This window comes from Lissotriton vulgaris, chromosome 4_1 (genome assembly GCF_964263255.1).
Source record: "Lissotriton vulgaris chromosome 4_1, aLisVul1.2, whole genome shotgun sequence".
Taxonomy (NCBI): domain Eukaryota; kingdom Metazoa; phylum Chordata; class Amphibia; order Caudata; family Salamandridae; genus Lissotriton; species Lissotriton vulgaris.
In genome coordinates, this window is record NC_141691.1 from 706363123 (window position 1) to 706384018 (window position 20896).

The 20896-nt window shown below is 41.5% G+C and overlaps 1 protein-coding gene across 2 annotated transcripts in view; it reads right to left on the reverse strand.

The window, feature by feature from the left end:
* SLC35B3 (solute carrier family 35 member B3) overlaps positions 1-20896 on the reverse strand; it is a 291393-nt gene that overhangs the window by 132135 nt on the left and 138362 nt on the right. For both annotated transcript variants that reach the window (XM_086965008.1, XM_086965007.1), the window contains exons 2-3: positions 12679-12952; positions 1724-1845 (exon numbers count right to left, since the gene is read on the reverse strand). In XM_086965008.1, coding sequence (XP_086821134.1) covers positions 1724-1845; positions 12679-12879 — 323 coding nt within the window. In that variant the 5' untranslated portion in view covers positions 12880-12952. The remainder of the gene's footprint in view (positions 1-1723; positions 1846-12678; positions 12953-20896) is intronic.

Sequence of the window (20896 nt, forward strand, 5' to 3'; positions counted from 1 at the left end):
ATCAGGGTATGCATAATATTTCAATTGCCTATTTAATGATCGGACTCCATACCTCAACATCTTTTTTTTCTCTTCAATTGAGTGTTCATCCACAACATAATCCCTATCAACATCAAATTTCGAAGCATTGTTCCACTTCACCCACTGGTTTGAAAATTCTGGTCTGGAAGAATGGCTTTGGAAGACTAATGGTGAGAACGCCTGGTAGTGCGCTCTTTGTATGTGTTATTTCATGTCTATCAGAGAGAGCATTTGTTTTATCGGTTCACTAGAAAAAAAGACGTGCCCAGGGCATTTCACCATGATGCAATCCATCTGTTAAGCTTTAGTGACACCCCTGGAGTTTTAATCAGATTCCTGAGGTTTCAGAGTAGGAAAGATATGCAGTTCCTGGTCAACATATAATGTAATTTGTTGAGTACAAGAATGAGAATAGGTTCACGGTGTGCAGACTATTTCAGGTCCTTCACATGTGCAAAAAATGCTCAGTGGAACAAGAGGTGGGACAAAAGTTAACAGAAGAAAGGGAGGATGCTTCTTCCTTGAATTAAACCTAAAAAGTGACTACTTCCTCCCTTGCTCTTCAGAAAACTGAAAGATTTTTCAATAAGCTGAATGGGTGGAGTGTTTACCTTAAGCAGCAAGAAGAAGTTGAGAATTAAGAAAAACAATCCAAATCAATATGGTAAAAAGGATGTTATATAATTGTGAGTCACTCGCAGAAAACAAGCAAGAATAACAGCCAACGCACATGCTTATAGCTACAAAAAAGAATGACAAACTAATAAAAAGAGAAGAGGAAATAAACAGAGTGCTAAAGACAGAGAAGCACTGATTAAGAATAGAACTCAGAAGACCAGGTGCGCCAAATCTTAATAAGACCAGAGCAATACACCATAACAAGAATGGGCGGCCATGGGCCTAAGAGAACACGAACGCTGCTGGAACTGCGACTTAGAAAAAGGAGACGTGGCACACCTCATATTCCACTGCACAAAAGTCACGAAATACTGGAACAAAGTCTTCTTGTTCATAAACAATACCCTAGGATGCACTCTTAAAGAAGAGTTCTCCTCTCTCACGACCGCATCCATAACAGCTGACCTAGACTCGCAACATGACAGAGAACTGCTAGACTTCTTATTAACAGCAGCAACAAAAATAGCCCTCACTAACTGGAAGGACACCTCCAAGGCCACATTCAAGGGTTGGCTGAACTGGGTGACGTTCTATAGTGGGGTGGAAGACATCACAACCCTTCGATACACACCAGGGAGAATACCCAAGAGGGGACTGTGGTCCGCCTTAGACAGATTCCTGAACCCATTCGACCCACCATGAGTAGTAAGCCATAAACCACTAGCTTCCACACCCCCCCCCCCCTTACCCTCTTCCTCTCTCTATCTCCCCATCAACCACCACGAACCTCAGAGTAGCCCAGGGGTCAGGAGCCAGATGTACTCCACGAACCAAGTCAACCAGCCACACCTAGCAGGCACCCCCCTCTAGCGCTCAACAATGTTATATGTCATACAATGTTGATAACAGGGATACCAAGCTAATGTAACCCAGGCTATCAATATCCCACCCTGTACAGACAACGAGTCACACATATCTGTAATGTATTAAATGTCTGTAAAACAAAACCCAAAAAATATTGTATAAAACAACAAATAAAGAGAGGAGCTTCAAGTCATCTTTAAGAGGATCAAATATTACATACCTTCTTCTCTTGTCTTGGGTGAGCTGAAGTTCTACTAATCCAAATCCGGAGTAAAACCCAAATTGCACTAGAGTGAGATACCAACCAAAAGGCTTAAATCCCTCAACAGAAAATATCAGTTCCTATTAAAAAACACATACAAAAAGTGTCAGGTCATCATGAACTTTCTATTTTCATGCTTAAAGCCTAAAAAAAATATTTATGAATATAGTATAGCGATAAAAGTAGTAATCATCAGGTAACGGTCAAAGGAAACCATGTTAATATGTCCTTTTAAAGGAAACCAAACATTCATTGGTATTTGAAAATAAGACTTGAAGATAAAGCCAATAAACAGGTGTAAATTGTGGTGACATACATGCATAATATCTTTCAGATGGCTGATGTCCTTACAATAGTGGTACTTCAAATCCATAATGTGGAATTTCTAAACAATATTTATAGAATACATGTATTCGAATATTATATCCTATGAATGAATATACCAGATGTGAAGAGGTGCTACATGAATATAAATATTTTTCAATAAAAGCATAAGGCACCTTTACATGGTTTATTTGAAACTATACAATAATAAGTTTGGGCATTAAATAGACTCGAGTGCATCCATAGATTATAGAGATATTAACACTATTCAACCAAAATATTTTAAATCAGTTTCGTAAAGTTAGACTTAACAGAAATAAAACCTAAATATGACCTTAGTAGCCCAAGCTCCAACCTATGTTTCAGATCATTTTAAGAAATTGGAAGACAAATGAAAAAAATACCTGGGTATATAGTGTGTATGAACACAGATCAGAAAGAGAGAAACCAGGAAAGAAAAAGATAAGGATACAAGAAAGATTAAAGTAGAGAGAGCAAAAAGATAAATGAACAGGTAAACATGTAAAGTGAAGTGAAGATATAATTAGAAGGTAACCCAATGTAGATCATATATAAAGTTAATTAAAGGGCCTGTCACTTCAATGTTGTCATAAGTCTCAAAACAAAAGCAAACATCCTCGAACAGAGATACATTCTGAAATGTCTATTGTTAGTTTGCAAAACTGAGCAAAGAGAAAAGTTTTCTTCCCCACACTAGCTAACTCCTTCAAATGAGGATCACAGAGTAGACATATATTTTAGAAACACTTCTGGTTGCTTAACGGCAGGGATACAGATGATAACCTGTGAGAAAAAGAAGACGGTCAGGTTAGGAGATTAAGGAGTGATAAGAGGTGTTGAAACTAGCACCAGAAGAATAATGAGCCATGCTTAGAGAGGGAAGAGGGGGAGGGGGATATCGAGCAGAAACATTGTTTTCGTAGTAGATGCATGGTGGACTAATGGTTTTGTGGTTGATTTCATGTGGTTTTATTTGCTGTAGGCAAAGTCAATATTGTACCACACAACACAGTTGGTACAGTATCAGTTTTGGTGTACACAATCATCTGGAAAAAGAGGTGCACGATGAGCAATAGTTTTTACAAAATGCTTCCAGGGGCAAAGAGGTGGCCGCAGGGGAGGCTCAAGCAGGAGTACTCTGTCCACATTAAATGATAGGATGTATACATATGTGGAGTTTCCCTAAGCATGGTCAGGTCTTTTTGAGGGACATGCCTAATCCCAAATTTTGTGGTGAATAAGGATGTACGTGGATCAGGCTACTAAAAAAAGTTATTGGCGGATTGTGAAAGGGGTAGGATGAGGGCGGGGTCACACAAGAACTACTTGTTCCGAGCAGAAATACAGCACTACGGAACACTTCTGGGTGGGTGATGAGGAGGACGGGGGGGGGGGGGGGGGGAGTGACCGACTGCTTTCCTCATCTTGTATCATTGAGAACACTGCACATTGACATATAGACTTGATATTGTTTATTTTACAGCTGCTACTGTTTACCTACATATCATTAATGTGCTATTTTATATTGCCCATGTGCTGGGTTAATTGCGGACTACTGCCTAAAAAAAAAAAATAATAAATAAATAAACAAGAGATTTTGGCAGTGGAGAGACACTTCGACATTTTGACCTAATGGGAAGCAAAGCAGTCAATCAGCTGAAAACAACTTTTTAAATTTTAGTTAACAATACTCTCTCCTAGGAGAAATTGTAGAAATCATAAGTAAGATTTGTGAATTCATCCTTTTATTTTGGCAAACAATTGTGGATAGGAGCAATCCCACAAGTTTAAAAAGGGCTGCAATTCCAGAACTCAACAACATCTCAAAAGAAATTTTGATTGAAGAACGTAAAACTTTTATTATCCCTAATATTATCCCTAATGATGTATACAGATTGGACTATTAAGATGGTTACAGAATTTTGTATCTACTAGGATGTACGCTTTACAGTGCAAAGTAGAAATCCAGAAGTCTTAATCTTGGTATACGCTTGTGTGAGAAATTGGGTTGTTGGTTAAGGAGGGGTGTGAGCCCTTCTCAAGAAAAAGCCACAATCCTTGCCAGGGAGAACCACAAAAGCAACTAAATTAACTTGTGCTTAACCCTTTGGTATCATAGCACAGAAGCAGTTAGGCTTAACTGAGAGGCACTTTGTAAAGCATTTATGCAACACACAAACAGTAATAACGTAAAACACAATGTAAACAAAATCCCTTAACAATTAAGAAAATTGCACAGTGCACTTGCGGTATCTGGTCCTGCGAGATCAGGTGAGAGCCACAAGTTCAAGCCGACTGTGATGCAGTGTAGGCTGGATCCAGGGACCAAGTTAGTCCAGCTGAAAAAGTTACCTCTTAAAGTCCAGTGCAAAGAGTTCTGTTCACAGTGGAGGAGGATGTGCAAAGCAGGAATGGTCGTCACATTAATGTGGAGAGCAGGTTGGGTGTCACCGATGGTTGCCGCTGTAGCACGTAGATCTTGTTGGGTGCCGCGGGCGGTTGTTGCTGTAGCTTTCTGTTGGCAGGCACAGAGGGCTGTCGATATTGTAGCAAGAGGAGAAGATCTCGCGTTGCCGGTCATTGCTGGCAGTTGATGTGTTGCGAAGAGTCAGGTTTACCAGAGCTATGCTTTGGCAATCAGTGCGGGAGGTAAACTCTTGGCATGAACGGGCTCGTTATGAATCATGAGGAGTCCAAAACCCCAGGATGTCTCCTTTTCTACCAGGAGGAGCAAAACTGCCAAACCAAGGGTCCAGGACCTGAGGGGCACATCTTGAAAATCAGGCCCTCACTCCAGCAGAGACCACCATGGCTCAGGCTCGTCTAGTTGCAGGTCCAGTACAGCAGGTCAGCTGGACAGCTGCAGGGAGGCTTCTGGGGCATGTTATGTCCCTGTAGCTCTGAACAGGAGGGCAGTCAACTGACTCTTATAGTCACTTCAGGTAACCTGGGATGAAGCGAGCAGGTCCAATCTTCCTTCACAGCAATCAGTGCAGGCAGTCCTTTTGGCAGCAGGCAGCCTTTCTTCTGTAGTATCCACAGATCCAGCAATGCATTGAAGAGTGGGCCTGATGGTCCTATTTTTATACCTGGTGACCATCTGAAGCAGGAGTAGTTTCTTTAGTTTTCCCTGTGTAGAAGTGTCTGGAATTTCCGGCCTCCCTGACCTGGTCACAGTTTGCCTGGGGGCCCAATGACTAGTGTGACGTCCTTTGTATGTGAACTGGGCCAATGCCTTTTAGGAGCAAGTGTGGTAATTGACACGCCCCCCCCCCCCCCCCCATCTCCCATCAAGCCTGTATGGCCCATCTTGCCAACAACCAGACACTTCATTGTGATACTGTCTGCAAGAAATACACAAAGGCCAACTGCCAACTACACCTAGTCATGTGACCCAGGAACAGGCCGCAGGCACCAAATGGTTAGAACAGGAAAATTTCATCATTCTAAACATGGCATTTTCAGAATTGTGACTTAAAATCCGATTTTACCATTAAAGACGGTTTAAAATTACAATTCCTCAGAGATCAAATATGATATTCCTACCTTCTTCCACACAAACGTTATTACTTGTTAAATGTAATAAGGTAACCCAATGTTATTCTATGAGACAAGTAGGCCTTGCAGTAGTGAAAAATAAATGTAGGAGTTTTTCCCAACCAGGACAGGCAACATTTTAAGGTACATGTCCAACTTTTTTCAACACAATGCACCCTGTCCTATGGACTGCTTATGACCTACCCTAGGGGTGACTTACATGTATTAAAAAAGGAAGGTTTTTTGCCAGGTAAAAATGGCAAATGCCAAACCGAGGATGCAATGGCATACATGAAACATGTTTAAGAAAGGGTACTTGAGCGAGTGGTACAATAAGTGCTGCAGTCCCACTAGTAGAATTCAATTTACAGGCCTCAGTACCTGTAGCACCATTTTACTAGGGACTTACAAGTACATTAAAAGTGCTATTTGGATGTAAGCCAATTTTACAATGTTTAAAGGAGAAAGCACAAACAATTTACCACTGGTTAGCGGTGTAAACGTGTGCAAAGTCAAATGGCCAACAAAAACTAATTCAGCAAAACAGGAGGAGTGAGACGAAAAATTTGGGGGTAGACCATCCTAAGGCTAAGAAGTCTAACAGCTTGTCAATTGAGAAGAAAAGCTAGAGGGACAGTCATGGATAGACATGACATTAGTAGGAGGTATTGTGGCTAATGAAGGTGTTTTGTCTAAGTCACAAGCTACATGAAACCAGTCACATAACTATGGAAAGAGGTTTTTTCAGTCAGTCTAATGCCTTTGTGAACTTTTTAACTTTTGAAGCCTAAAGTTTGTTCTACAGTTTGGGCCGAGATATGCAAAAGAGTGACCTTTCAAACAGGTTAAACAAAACCTTGGTACCCGGAACAAGGTTTGGTTTGCGGATCTCAGAGCCCGAGTTGGCAGGTAGGGAGCCACCAATTCCTGAGTATAACGAGGTCCTAGACCTTGTTTAGCTTTAAACATAAAGCATAGTGCTTTAAAATGGGCTTAGTGATCCTAAGCCAATGCAGCTCCCAAAGCAGATGGGAGACCGAGGCAGATTTTGAAAGGTTAAAGAGTAACCTGGCAGCAGCATTTTGTACCATCTGAAAGCGCTGGATCAGGGCTGTATCAGCACTAAGATACATCACATTATTATAGTCCAATCCAATGTAATTAAGGCCGGAATCACAGTTCTCTGAGGTGCTGGAGGAATCAGCCAGATAATCGTTTTCAGCCCTCTGAGAACTTTAAAATAGGTGGCAGTTATTATAGTCACTTGTGGTTTGATGGAAAGTTTATTATACCTGAGCATGCCCATGTTTTGCACAAAAACAAAATTGAAGTAGGCAGCTTCCCAGGGCACTATGGCCAATGTCTAGTACCCCACCAAGAGGCGTTCTTCCCCATAACCATGACCTCCGCCTTATCACCATTAACCTTGAGATAGATCTTTTTCATCCATATCAAAATTTTACTCAAGCCCAGGTTCAGAATTTAAGAGTAATGGTTCTGTGACGATGACAAAGAGAAAATAGTCTGAGTATCATCTCCAAATGAGAAACTCTGCAACTCTCTACTAAATCCGCCAAGGGGCGGACGTGGATATTATATAACAAGGGACTTAAAGCAGAGCCCTGTGGAACTCCTGAAGTCAGGGCTTGTGGCTTAGAAAAGACCTGAAACATACAGTCTTTTAGAAAGGAAGTGAACCATCCTAAAGCAGAGTTGGCAAAACCTAATGCTTCCAGTCTAGCTAACAGGACTCAATGGGACACTGTATCGAAAGCAACACTCAAATCCAAAAGGATGAGTGTACTGGTGCCACCATCATCTAGACGTTGTCTTAGATGTTCTGTAACGCCCAACAGAGCGGAGTCAGTGCTGAGTTCAGTCTTGAAGCCAAACTGCGTGGGATGAAAAAGATTTTGGTGCTCAGGAAAAGCAGTGAGTTAAGCATTCACATGTTTTTCTAAAAAAAATGGCAACAAGGAAATAGGCTGTAAGTTCAGCAAGCTAGAGGAATCCATATGAGTGTTTTTCAATAGAGGGAAGTACATTGCGTGCTTCCACCTCTGAGGGACAAACCCTTCACTCTATGAGGAATGAAGAAGCTCCAGAACCAAAGTAAGAATGGGCGTATCCAATAACCTGAGCTTGTCAGGTGGAAGAGGATCAAGTGGAAATCAAGATTTAATGGATTGTAGAGCAGCTAACAAAGATGCCAAATCCATGAAGAACACTTGCTTAATTTAGTTCTGCACACTGCCTCAGTCACCAGATAATTAGATTCCGTTGTCGCTGGGTTTAGGATGTTTTATGGATTAGTATTTTCAACTTTTTGAGTAAAGAAGAGAGCTAACTCATCACATTGACTTAGAGAAAGAAGGGGAGTGGGGGAGATTATATTGATATCCAATAGTTTTTTTATCACCTTAAAGAGTGCTTCCTAGCAATTCTGAGCATTAATGATTTTTTCTGTGTAATAAGTGGCCTGAGCAGACTTACAGGGGGCATGATAACTTTTTTGTGACTCCTTAAAGATGGTCTTGGCATCTACAGCATACAGCTTTCTCCAACAGCTTTCTAATGCTTTACAACGTTTACTTTCTACTTTGAGTGCGACAGTAAGCTGAGGGTCTGGCGGAAGAAATCTACCTGGACATTTGATGGTAGTAGGTAGAGTAGCATCAATGGCCTCAGTAAGCCAGAGATAAACTGTCTATATCGGTCTGGTGTTATAAGGTGGGTTTAGTACTATTTAGCTGTTAATTAAGTACTGAGAGTTTAAGTTTAGACCAATTTCTGAATTCTTATTTTAAGTTTCTCCATGCTGTAGGAAGTAAAGAAGAAACCTTCAAATGCACAGCAAAAATTATCAGACCAGCAGAGTGGAAGAGGGGGCTCTGTCGTCAAGTCCTTAATATTAGTGAAAATAGGATCTAAGAGATGTGCAGTCACATGGGTGGGCAATGAGTTAAGAACCAGATTAAGTACCTCAAAATCCTCAATGCAAGAAGCATTTTTAGAGCTCTTCAAATCGTCGAGATAAAGATTAATGTACCCAAGTAAAGTAAAATTTCGAGGTTCTCAAAATGTGAGGAGCCAGTAAATCAGGTAAAGAAGAGCACAATTTCCCAGTGTAACCCAGGGGAAGATAAACCAAACGCCAGGAAAATGCAAATGTATAAGTGAGGGCAAGTGTAAAAGTCAGAGCTTCGCAATCAGGAATCAAGAGTTCCTCAATTTTGCATTTGTATTCTTTTTTGGAAATAACTGCAATATCGGATCTTGCATGTCTATCCTTAGTAAGAAGAAATTAGCACGAAGTTTTGCAAATACGCCATCAGGGTTATAGTCCTTAAATACGTTTTGCTGGTGTTTGGGGAGTTAACAGTAGTTCAGACAAAAAACATCTTAATAGAATGGAGCCTATCTGAGGCGCTTTTGCTATGGAAGCTGTCATTCGCACCAATATGTAAGTAGCTGGTTGGAGAGTGTTGAAGAACATGGCTGCCAAAACAGTGTGTAGAGCAAACAAAGTTACAGTAGTCACAAGCCAATGGGGTCACCCAAGATTCAAAAAGACCTAGCAACTAGCTTTGCTGCCGGTGCAGCGCTGATGGGAAGGGAGAGAATTCTATGCTTTAGAAATGGAGACAAAGAAGGTGCTGCCTCCGAGTTGCACCATGTTAAACATCGGCATGAGCAACAATTTTGTAGAGTGGAAGGAAATAGCTGTATCTGTATCAGCGTTAAATGCAGAAATTAATTTAGTTGGGTGAAACAGAGTGAAAAACCGTGTGACACAGGAAAAGAGCTTTGGAAGTACAGCCCTTATGGGCAGGGACCCAGTGCAATGTTGTCCGATGACTGGAGACATGAAAACAGCTATTCAAGCACAGTGTTAGGCGTGTGGCAGCACTTGAAGACAATGCAATCTGGCAAGAAAGTAAACTGGAACTTTGACAAAAAGATCACTGCAGTAATCCAATCGAGCTATGTGCGTGGACAGTGGTTTTGCTGAACTATTATTCACAAAATGTAGATACAGGTGGGATTAAACTGATCATTATCAGAGTTAAGGAGAACTGTGCATCAAAACGGTGCCAAGTTTGTGGACAAAAGAAGCCGGGTTAGATGAGAAGCACTGTCTTAAGACCACTAAACAGATGACCAGGTAGAAGAATTTCAAAAGGAAAGAACTTAAATGTGTCTATGCTGAGGCACAGAGGGTATGTATCCAAGAAAATCAAGGCAGCATCGCCTCCTGAGTTTAGTACCAAACCTGGGGGAAAGGTGGATTAATAAGGGTCAAGACAATTATTGGCTTCAACTTAAGATGAGAAACTGGTTAACTATGCTTTTCATGATTTTAGCAAGAAAGAGAAGTAGAGAGAACAGCCTTTAATTGGCCTAATTGGTCAACACAGTGGGATCCGTATTAGGTATTTTATTTTATTTTCAATAAGGGTACAACCAGCACTTTATTCCCAGGCACATGGCCAGTAGAGAAGGATATATATATAACATGGGAAACGCCAATATGTTTAGACTCTGGGACCTATTGGCTTTCCTAGGGGTTTTAGTAATGCTGCACAGCATCCCCGATGCTGTGGTGCATGACAAGAGATATTTTTTTAAACCTCTCACACTGCTGTAACCATCATTTTTTAAGCCTGCACACTATGTAGGCACACACAATATCTGCGTTGGATAACAACTATCATAACCGCTGAGAATGGTCGAAACAAATATGTCTGTGTCTCTCAGGCAAACAAAATCTGCATTAGCATCCCGTACATGAAAGGGCCCATCACAAACCACTGTGGCTAAGCCATGGAGAATTTTATAAGACTGGTCTGGCTTTCTTACCTTACTTAGTGACCCTATACCAGTAGGTCGCATGCTGCCTCCCTCCTCTGTGTCTTGGTTTAAACAGGTGTGCAAGCTCTGTCCTGACCCATCTGGTTGGAGCTCTGGCTGGCTTTCACCTCCCCTTCCTGTATTGTCTCTTTTCTATAGTTTGCTAGTTTTTGTTCCTTAATAATAATAATATCAATGTAATAACAGAGATGTCTCCGGATGTGCAGGCATGGGCAGTGCAAGGGCAGGGATGCATTTCAGTCGGGCGATGTTAAAATGCCATTCAGTCATTTCACTGGAACCTCCATTTTGGTGCTTTTATCACTGTGTCCTTGTAAAATAATTAGGCATCTGGTAAGCTTCAGAGGAAAGAGAATTGTCCCATTTATGAGAGAAAGATAGGATTCTACCACAAGGGCCAGAGACCAGTTATGCAAAAGTGACTAAAATGTCTGTTCTCTGCAATCACTTATCAACTATCACTTTGCAAATAGCAGTCTTGGCACTGGCCTCTTTGATCCAGGTGAAAGCTGTAATCTATGATCAGGAGCCTCAGAGTTGTAATTTGTTTTTAAATAGTATCAGGGTCGTTTTGGATGCCCATGCCAATGAGAAGATCCAAATGGTGGGCGGGTGGCTCAGGGATCAGAGGGGCTAAGGAAATGTTATATAAAACTATCTCTTAGTGGGCATGAACAATCTTTTTTTTGTCCCCAAGTGGTAGAGTTCAAATAAAGGGGGTTCACTTGACCTCTCAATATGGGTCAAATTAAGCCCCATTATATTAAACTGTATCCTTTGGAGACAAAATAACGATGAAGTATGCTACCTCCAAGGAGGGTGAAGGTTTTAAGCCTTGTTGATAGGAAGTCCCAATTAGAACAAACCTGTTATGAATGCAGGGACACTGAGACTTTAGGTCATGGATATCGTGTGTGTTCAATAAGTAAATGTAAATGCCAGCATTTGTAGAGCGCACAGCTACCTCCAACGAAAGTGTCCCGGCACTGTCCCTATACCGCTTAGTAACCCTTCCTGGCTTTTCCCTGTGAAATGTCCACTCCTGGGCACCCCCAAGGTAAAGCCAGGCAACCCAGCGCTGTTGGGGCCTTTGTGGAGATTAAGCAAGCTATTGCCCAGAGTTGCAGAGTGGGACCCATGATTAGAATAGGCACCGAGGCGAGAATTATCAGGTCCAAGGAAATTGAGCCCAAGACCCACCGAGGCGGGGAATTGAACCCTGGTTCCAGGCCAAACATCTGCATCAGGGTCTGCTGCTCTAACTATTGAGCCACACTTCTCCACTAGAAGGCAATATATACCTTGACCCCGAGTTATTTTCCCCTTGTTTCCCCTTTGTGGACACAGAGGAAGCAATAGTCACAGTTTACCAAAATCTAGAACTCGGCTAAAACAAGGAATCATAGGAAACATGTGGGCCCAAGAGTTAAGTCAAGTGGGGCCATTCCCATACTAGACATTGCATAAACATAGCCCTGATGGACGTTTGATTTAACACTCAGAACCAGGCAATGTTTCTAAGAGAATAGTAATGTGCCAGAACTTTAAGGTTCACAGCATCCTTCTTAATTCTTGTGGAGGTGGGTATTCACAGCCATTTTGCATGGTCGTTATCCCATTTGCTACCCTTGCAATGGGAATCCAAAAAAGATTAAAAGAACGGTGTTTTGAAAGGTTTTCCCCACGGAGAAACTACTTTGCCTGTAGCAAGAACGGGAGAACACTTGATCATTTACAAAAAACCTTAAGCTTCCAGGATTAATGCCAGGGATTTTGTGAATTCCGAAAAAGTTTGAAATCTATTCTAGATGCAGTAGAAAACCTGTAGAAGTAGATTTGTGGCCTTATTTGTAGGGTTTTGTGAGCCGACCTTTTATCGGTTTTTGTTGTCAGGCACCTGTTCCGCTATACATAGTACTTGTGTCGCTGCTGCTGTAAACGCTGCATGCTTAAATTGACTTTGCCAGTTTGGTGTATAATCTGATTGAAGAGGGAAATAACATAGTCTTTCGTTAAGATGTAATGCACGCCTGCTCTCTTTCATTACATTTTGTGAAATATGCTGGTTTGGTCTTTCTACTCTTAAACTAACTTAACACAGATACTGCCAGCTAATATAGAGAGGTATACCATTTTTGTTACAATCAAATATGCCTTACCTGTAAATAACCATATATCAGGTAGAATACGAATACTCCAGCAACACAAATAAAAAACTGCACAGGTTTCTGGAAATTACTGAGATTGATGCCGATCACTCGAACATCGTCAACCGATTTGATGTGTGGCGACATGCCATCGGATTTAGATGGGATACTAATAGAAACATATTTCCTGGAGTTGTTGAATTTTAGATCCATACTGTCTTCTTGAATGCTCCCTTTGTTGGATGACTGGCCCACTTGGTCCTCTGTGAGATCCAAATATTGGGATCTGGAATAAAATAGTGTAAATTAGTGAGAAACACAAATGCCACTGGTTGCCAAACAACATCAATGGATTCAGCCTGGAGTATGCTAATACGCGCTATATAAAATGAAAGCTTTATTTCTGGTAAGGGTGTTTTATGCTGCAGAGCGTTCTTCAATTTTAACCCAACAAAAATGCATTTCTCTACTTGCTAAATAAAGACTGTAGCTTCATCAGCACTTCTTAGTCAATAGTAAACATCCAAATGAAAATGTCAACACGAGGAAGATGCATATTTGTATTCACATTTTTTAGACTGGATTATTCACCATATGGGGTACTACTGGGATCATTACTTCAGTCCCTCGTGCTTCCATGGTGGATCAGAAGCTCCTTTTTATCCCCACATTGGATCAAGAGTCATTGCTGCATGAGAGGTCCATGTTAGTGAAAAATCATTCACCTAAGAAATCAGCAACGTTTTGCTTCTGGCACAACTGAAGACGACAAAGCTCATCATATACATTTATTTTAGGTTATGCTGTTTATCTAAGAAATTAATCAGACTAATAGCAAACCACACAGAAAATTACTGTGGGTGCACAGTGTTATCAAAGAACATCCACTGACGAATTTGGCATACAATAACCAAATAAGTAAACCTTTTGGAGAAGTAAATATTATTTTACTGACTTTAAGATGCTTATTCCTTAAAGTTTATCGAAGGTCTCTTGTTCATCACACTACAAAACAATAATCAGTATCAAAAGGCGAAAAGCTGCCTGCAAAAATCACTGATTATACAATTTAGAACAATTGCAACACAAATGGGTCATTGAAAAAAGCTGATTCACAAAGCGCTGAAAATAAAGCCAAAAATCTACATACATGGAGCTGCTTCTGCATCTGAGGTAGATTACAAACTTTTTTTAAATGTCCAAAAACCCTGGGCTTAGTCTTGGAAGTTGGAAACTGTAGTAAATCCTCAAGAGGACTCTCATTCTTCCCCTAGACCTACGTCCCCATCAAACTTGGAAGTGTTTTCTTTCCATTCCAAACCACAAAACTACGTTCTTTCAACCGTTTTTGGACTGCCATTAGAAAGGTAGTCAATACGATAATGGCCATGCAAACCTACTATTTAGTGGGGGCATGTTTTTTTGCTCGTATTTATTTATGAGTAAACTGTTGCAAACAGCCCAAACGAACAACATGTTTAACAAGCATTGGCATAGCCAATAGGTCTTGCTTTTGGGACCTTATAAGTATTTAGTTATGCAGCACAATATCCTTGGTGCAACAACATCAACGGTTGCACGGCTAAACAATAATAAGGTACCAAAGACAGGACCTTTTGGCTATGCCAATGCTTTTTTTTCCCGGCGGCCAACCAAAGCCTAAGGAGGGGGAAACTAGACAGATGTAAGTATCAACCTGAACCTACAATGGAACCTTTCTAGTACTGGCCCAACCTCAAAAGGAGAGAAGGGGGAGGAGTGAAGAATCTGCAGAAGATAGATTATACACCATAAAAAGAGTTATCGGACACAGGGGATACTTCTCCCCCATACACCTAATCTTAAGAAATTGTCTCAAAGCTGTACCCAACAGGCGGCACTAAGAAGTGCCAATCAGACAAGAAAATCATGCAAAACTGGCCAGGCAAATGAGTTACTGCTCCTCTCATGAGAAGCCAGACAGTTGTCCTTGGCAAACACATGCCCCGTAGTTCCGGAGTCAGCCTTGACATGTTTAGCTGTTCGAATCGTTGTCTTTTTACAGAGTGAGCAGAACATCAAGACTGGTCAAGGGGCATTGCAGGAAGAGCTTTGAGACTGTCTGTGGCAAGTTTGTAAGGAATAAGGGTCGGTTTCCCAGGTGATTAGCTCCATTTGGGGACAAGTTATCTGCACGATTTACAGCAGGCTGCCAGAAACGGATGAGAAAAGCATATGGAATCTGTATTGCACCCACACGGCTCTGAAGCTAAATGGAGCTCAAAATTACACACATCGATTATAAAGCGCATGTTGAAAATACATGCTGTGATCAGAAAAATTAACATTTAATTTCCATTGGGAGAAAAGGCTTTTCAATATTAGAAATTATGTTTTCTAGGGATATAGATTTAAATAAAACTTTTTATTGCCCTTAAAGGAAAAAATATTTCTAATCTGACTTTCTGGATGTAAATGTTACGATATTCTTAACACTTTCAATAAAGATCATATTTTTCTTGCGTCGTTCAAACAGTACTTGAAAAGGGAAGAAAAAGCAAGAGTTTCGGGGTGGGCGGAGGAAACAGATAAACGGAGAAAGACAAGTGTGTGTGCTTTAGACAGATAATGCCACAGAGAGCAAAAAAGAGACACAGGGAGAGGATACAGAGATGGAGAGAGAAAGTGCGAGATAAAGAAAGGATGAGAACATGAGAAAGAGAGAGAGGACTAGAGTGAGGGAGAGAGGCAGTGAAGGAAGGGGAGAAAGAGAGAGAGAGAGAATAGAGAGAGAGAGAGAGAGAGAGAGAGAGAGAGAGAGAGGAGAGAGAGAGAGAGAGAAAAACGAGAGACGGAATGCGCGCAAGAGAGCGTAATCTCAGGTTGATGAAGAGTTAAACTTCCGGAGTTTACAATTCCTCACCACACAGAGTAGAATATACATCTCCTTGCTGCACTGTTTCAAGTCAATGATTGTACCCAGTGGTCGAAGTGGTGGAAAATAGGTAGGGGAACTGTGTGCGGAGACTCCGAGGGCGGGGATAACCCAAGTATTGGATCAGTGGGCGGAGTCAGAGGTGTGGCCAGAATGTGCAAAACATCCCAATTTTTAGTATTTGTTTGGCATTTCACCGACCAGTTACAGCTTATTGTGTTATTTAATTTAACCAATGGATACACTTGGGTATTTAAGGTTTAATAGGAGTTATTGTCATTTAAATACATTCACAAAGTGAAATATATTTCCAATCACACAATGCCCCAAATACTCTTAAAACTGGAATCACAAGCCATTTGTCTCCAAGCCATACAGTTTCTCTCTTTAGCAATTCTCCTCCCTTCTTCCACAAGAGCAGTTCAAACATGAATGTCAAAATATCCTAGTTTGCAAATGTTTTCTATAAAATTATGGCTCTGCCATATTTGTCACATAATACATCATCCACTGCATAAGGTAAAACACCTTTACAACGCAACTTTCTTTCTGCATACCTTCACTCCGCATACCAACACAACGAAAGTACCATTACTCCGCAATACTTTTATATGGGTTAGTGTTTAAGGGTGCTGGGGTATTTTAAGGGACCAGGGTGGGATTCGTTTTTAGGGTGAAAAGGGTAATTTAATTTATTTTTTATATATAAATATATATTTGTAAAAAAATATATATATATATAATATATATATATATATATATATACATAAGTACTTTTACTAACTTTATAACTTCACCACACATGCCTTTGCGTTGTAAAGGCATGCGTGGTAAAGTTATATGCGGGGTAAAAGATTGCGGAGTGATGGTATTGCGGAGTAATTGCACATGCGTTGTTATAAATGCGTAGTCATGGTATGCGGGAAAATAGTTTGCGGAGTAACGTCACATATTCACTGCATAATATTGCAGTTTTCATTAATCATTTTTGTAGCTCAAACAGATAAAAAGTTACTAAAAAAACGTGACTTGAGATGCTGCAAAGTGACGGCCCTTTGCAAAGGTTGACTGATCACCTTTCTCTCTGCTGCATTTGTATGTTATACTGATACTAATGAGGTAGATTCTTTGCAGAGACGTAACATGTGTAAAAATGTCTAAATAATAAAGTATAAGAAAATATATTGCATTACGCTGCAGCCTTTTTTTGTTGCATAATTTAGTCAACACTGTGGCATCATTTTCTCCCTCATTGCTGCATAATTCCAGTGGCTCCAGAGCAGGTAGCCCATGGATAAAGTGCTTGTGCATGAAGCAGAGAGTGTGAAGTTTGCAAACTTAGTTTGGTGCGTGTGCAAATCCTGCATTGCTGATCCTTGGTGAGTTGCAGCTACTACTGCTAAAACAAGGCCAATGGAGGTACCACTAGGGTAGGCAGACTGGCCTCGATGGCATGCCGGCTTTAGTGCTGGTGGCGCATTGTGCAACAATGTTTGTTGGTGCCCCCAAAGATCACCTCACCTCGGACACTACACAGAGACAATCATTTATACATGTGTAAATCACTGTATAGGAAATGTTACATATGACAAAGGATGACAAGGTGTAGAAGCCACATGACAACGTACTAGTAGGCAGTATAGTTTAATAGCTCAAGGTTCTATGTTAGGATTTTAAACTATAAACTGCAAGTATCAAAAGGATCTGTCTGACACAAGCAGTAACCTACTAGCCTAGTTAACATGTTGTGCACTTTCTGATCTGCATGTACATGTTCTTTGCAGCAGGCACATTAACCCACTGTACCACCTTTCCAGGAGCAAACTCTTCCACTAGACAAAACTCCGATCTCTCTCTAGGAAGAACATTAATCACCGAAGTTATCATGACATTTTTATTGTTGCTGAAAGTTGCTGGAGGCGGGAAGGAGGCAGCAAGTTTTTTATAAACCATAATATACTTGCAAACACTACACACCCACCCAAAATAGGTACCCAGTGAGGTCATACTGTTCGCACTGCCCTAACCTGTTCAAGGTTCATGTGACCTCAGTGACAGAGTCACAGTGACTGGGTCACTGTTGCTCTAGCGTGTGCTGCTTCGTAGGCCTGCCCGCAAGGTTGGAGGTGAACTTCAGTATGGATTGTGGTGGACAGGCCTTCAAGGTTAACCCACACTTGCCACTACAAAGGTCCACCTGCTGGTGCTAAGACACCTGGGCTTCTACGGTCTAGTGGGGCTTTCTAAGGTCTAGCATGGGAATGTGCTCCCTCAGGAGAGTGGTCTGGTGGACTGGTCATGAAGGCTGAACCTGGTTACTCAGTTCCCAAGTCAGCAGCTCTGGTCATAGTGCCATATCCTCCTCCCACTGAACACCATACTGCCCCACCGAGAAAAACTCACACTGCCTTCAGCTACAACCCAATTGTGCCCTGCTATAAACACCAGGATGCGACTTAATTCAAATTATGCATTTGATAAGAGTAATATGCTGCCTGAAAAAAAAAAGTAAAAGCAAACACTCATAGGGAGTGAAAGATTAAGTAAAGCATGTGAAATGTAAGCAGATCAACATGGTTACCTTAACAATCTCTCACTCACTATTCAGAAATTAGCAAGTTGGTTTACCTGAAAAGTTAAGGACATGACTATAGGGCCCTGTAGGGAACCGTTTCAATGTCCATTGCTTATATCCTTAATAAACAAACAGAATGGATTAAAAAGACCACATCCATAAACACAGAGGTACACATTTGTTTTCCAATCCACCTATCAACCAGGTATTGCAATACATCCAGGAATGTTGCACTTCCCCACCTGGGGACAACAAGGCTGTTCAAAGAAAGACGAGAAAACAAAAGTACGCTTCACTGCAAAGTCTGTAAAATGAGGCTGATGTGTTTGGATGTGAATAAAACCAATCTGGCCACTTTGAAACCACTCTGTCTTGCTTTATTTAGTTTTGTATTTATTTTTCATATTTAAAACCTTTTGTTTCTCTCCATCCTGAGGCTGCACTTTGGAATAAAAAAATGTCAGAAAAAGGGCATTTCCCGCAAGAGTGTTTTTCTTTTTTGGATCCATTTCACAGGGAAGCAACTAAATGAAAGAAGGAAAGAGAGGTTGTGAACCGTTTCTTCAAGTCACGTTTTTCAGTAAGTGATGTGCAAGACAGAAAGAGATAGGATAGGAAGGGGGGTGGGGGGGCAGCTGCCAGCACAGAAAAGAAGAGGACATTGTCCGTGTCTCCTCTGGGCAGTAAGGGAGAGACAGAGTCCTTTTCCTTCTCTGCCCGTCCCTGATAGTCCACAAACGAGGTTGGTAATGGTCATGGGCATTGCTTTCCCGCAGGCGGGTGAGAAAGGAGTGTAAATAATGTGTAAGTAATACAGTGATCATGCTTAATGCATAATTAGTGAAGTCTAGTAAATGTAAGGAACTGCAACAGGTAACCGGGGAGGAGGGGAGGAGCATAAGAATCTACAGCACTACCTGCCACAAACAGATGCTTGCAAGGTAACATATTCCGTTTGATGGCATGTGTGACTGTAGATATACATGTTCTGCATAGACTGTAATGCAGTCTCTCCTTAAAAGTAGTGGCTAACCTGTGGGTGTTGCAGTGGTTTGTAAAAGGGTACTAGTACGATCTGTCTTACATTGGCTTGTTTGGCATGCTAAAACATCCACACAATAATGTTTGGTGAAAATCTGTGGAATGGACCATGTAGCTACTTTACATGCGACATCTATGGGAATATTTCCTAAAAAGGCCATGGTTTCTCCCTTTTTGTGAGTAGAGAGTGCTCTGGGAGGAACAGGTAAAGGTATTTTGACCATAGATTAGCAAGTTTGAATGCATTTTAATATTCATCTGGCTATTACTGATTTGAATATATGGGGTGTTGCCTTTGAATGGGTGTGAAAAGGCGACAAAAAGTTGCTTTGACTTTCTGTTTTAGTTCTGTCCCGCTGTGCGGGAGAATTAATGAGCGGGCGGGGTTTGGACGGCCTCCGGCCGTCGTTAGCACACGCCCACCGTGACGTGTGACGACTGGAGGCCGTCCTACGCACCGAAGGGGTTAAGAATGTACATACATTCTGCTGGTAAGTTAAGATAACCAAAATCTATGACGTCAGGAGCCACATTGCTAGGTTGAAAGTTCTGGGATCTGGGTGTCTGCTTAGTCTGTGATTTTGATCTTGAGTGGAAAGTCTAGTAATGTTGTGAACCAATACTGATGAACCAAGGTGGGAGCTACTAAGATTATTGTAGAGAAGTATGCCTGAGCTTCCCACCCAGATTTTAAAGGAGAGGGAGAGGGAGAGGCAGACAAGCATAGGTAAATATCTTTGACCAACTCACCCATAGTACATTGCCCTTGGATAGCGGGTTTGGGAACCTGGAGGCGAAGTTTGTCCATTTTGCATTGTCTGCTGTAGTGAAAAGGTCTACCTGAGGGAACCCACATTTTTGGAAGTAGGGTAGGAGCACTTGTGGGTGGAGTTCCAATTCCTGGACGTGTTGCTACATCCTGCTGAGCAGGTCTGCAAAACTGTTGTCTGTTCTTGGAAGGTATTCTGCTAAAAGGTGAATGTGGTGATGTAGACCCAGTTCCAGATTGTCTGAGACAGCTGTGAAAGATATGTAGACCGTGTTCTCCCCCATTTTTGTAGGTAATACATGGCTGTCCTATTGTCTACCCGTACTAGGATAACCTTGTACGTCAGATGAGGTAGGAATGCTTTCAATGCTAAGTGAACAGCCTGAAGCTCTAGGTAGCTGATGTGGAGAGATTGGTGCTTGGCATCCCATAGGCACTGTACTGTGAGGCCTTGCAGGTGAGTACCCCATCCAGTCTGTGATGCGTCTGTCGTGAGACTGATGTAGGGAACCGGGTCGACAAAAAAGCTGCCCCTTCAACAGGTTGGTGGTGTTCCACCACTACAGAGAACTGTGATTGTGGCGGTCTATCAACAATGGATCTGTCAAATGTCACTGTGATGGAGACCAATGCCGAGCTAGACGTTCCTGTAATGGACGCATGTGAATTCTTGTGTGGGGACCTATGGTAATGCAGGAAACCATCATCCCTAGCAGAAGCATGACCGTCCTCACTGTGAGTTGTTGGTTTGTTTGAAACTGGGCAGTTATGTCTCAAAGTTTTGAATTCTTGGGGGATTGGGGTAGGCTAATTCTATTTGTGTGTTTAGGGTTGCTCCTAAGTATGATTGAACTTAGAATGGTCGCAGGTCAGACTTGGGGATGTTGTTGGAAAACCCCAAACCGTGGTGTAAATCTATTGTTATCTAAGT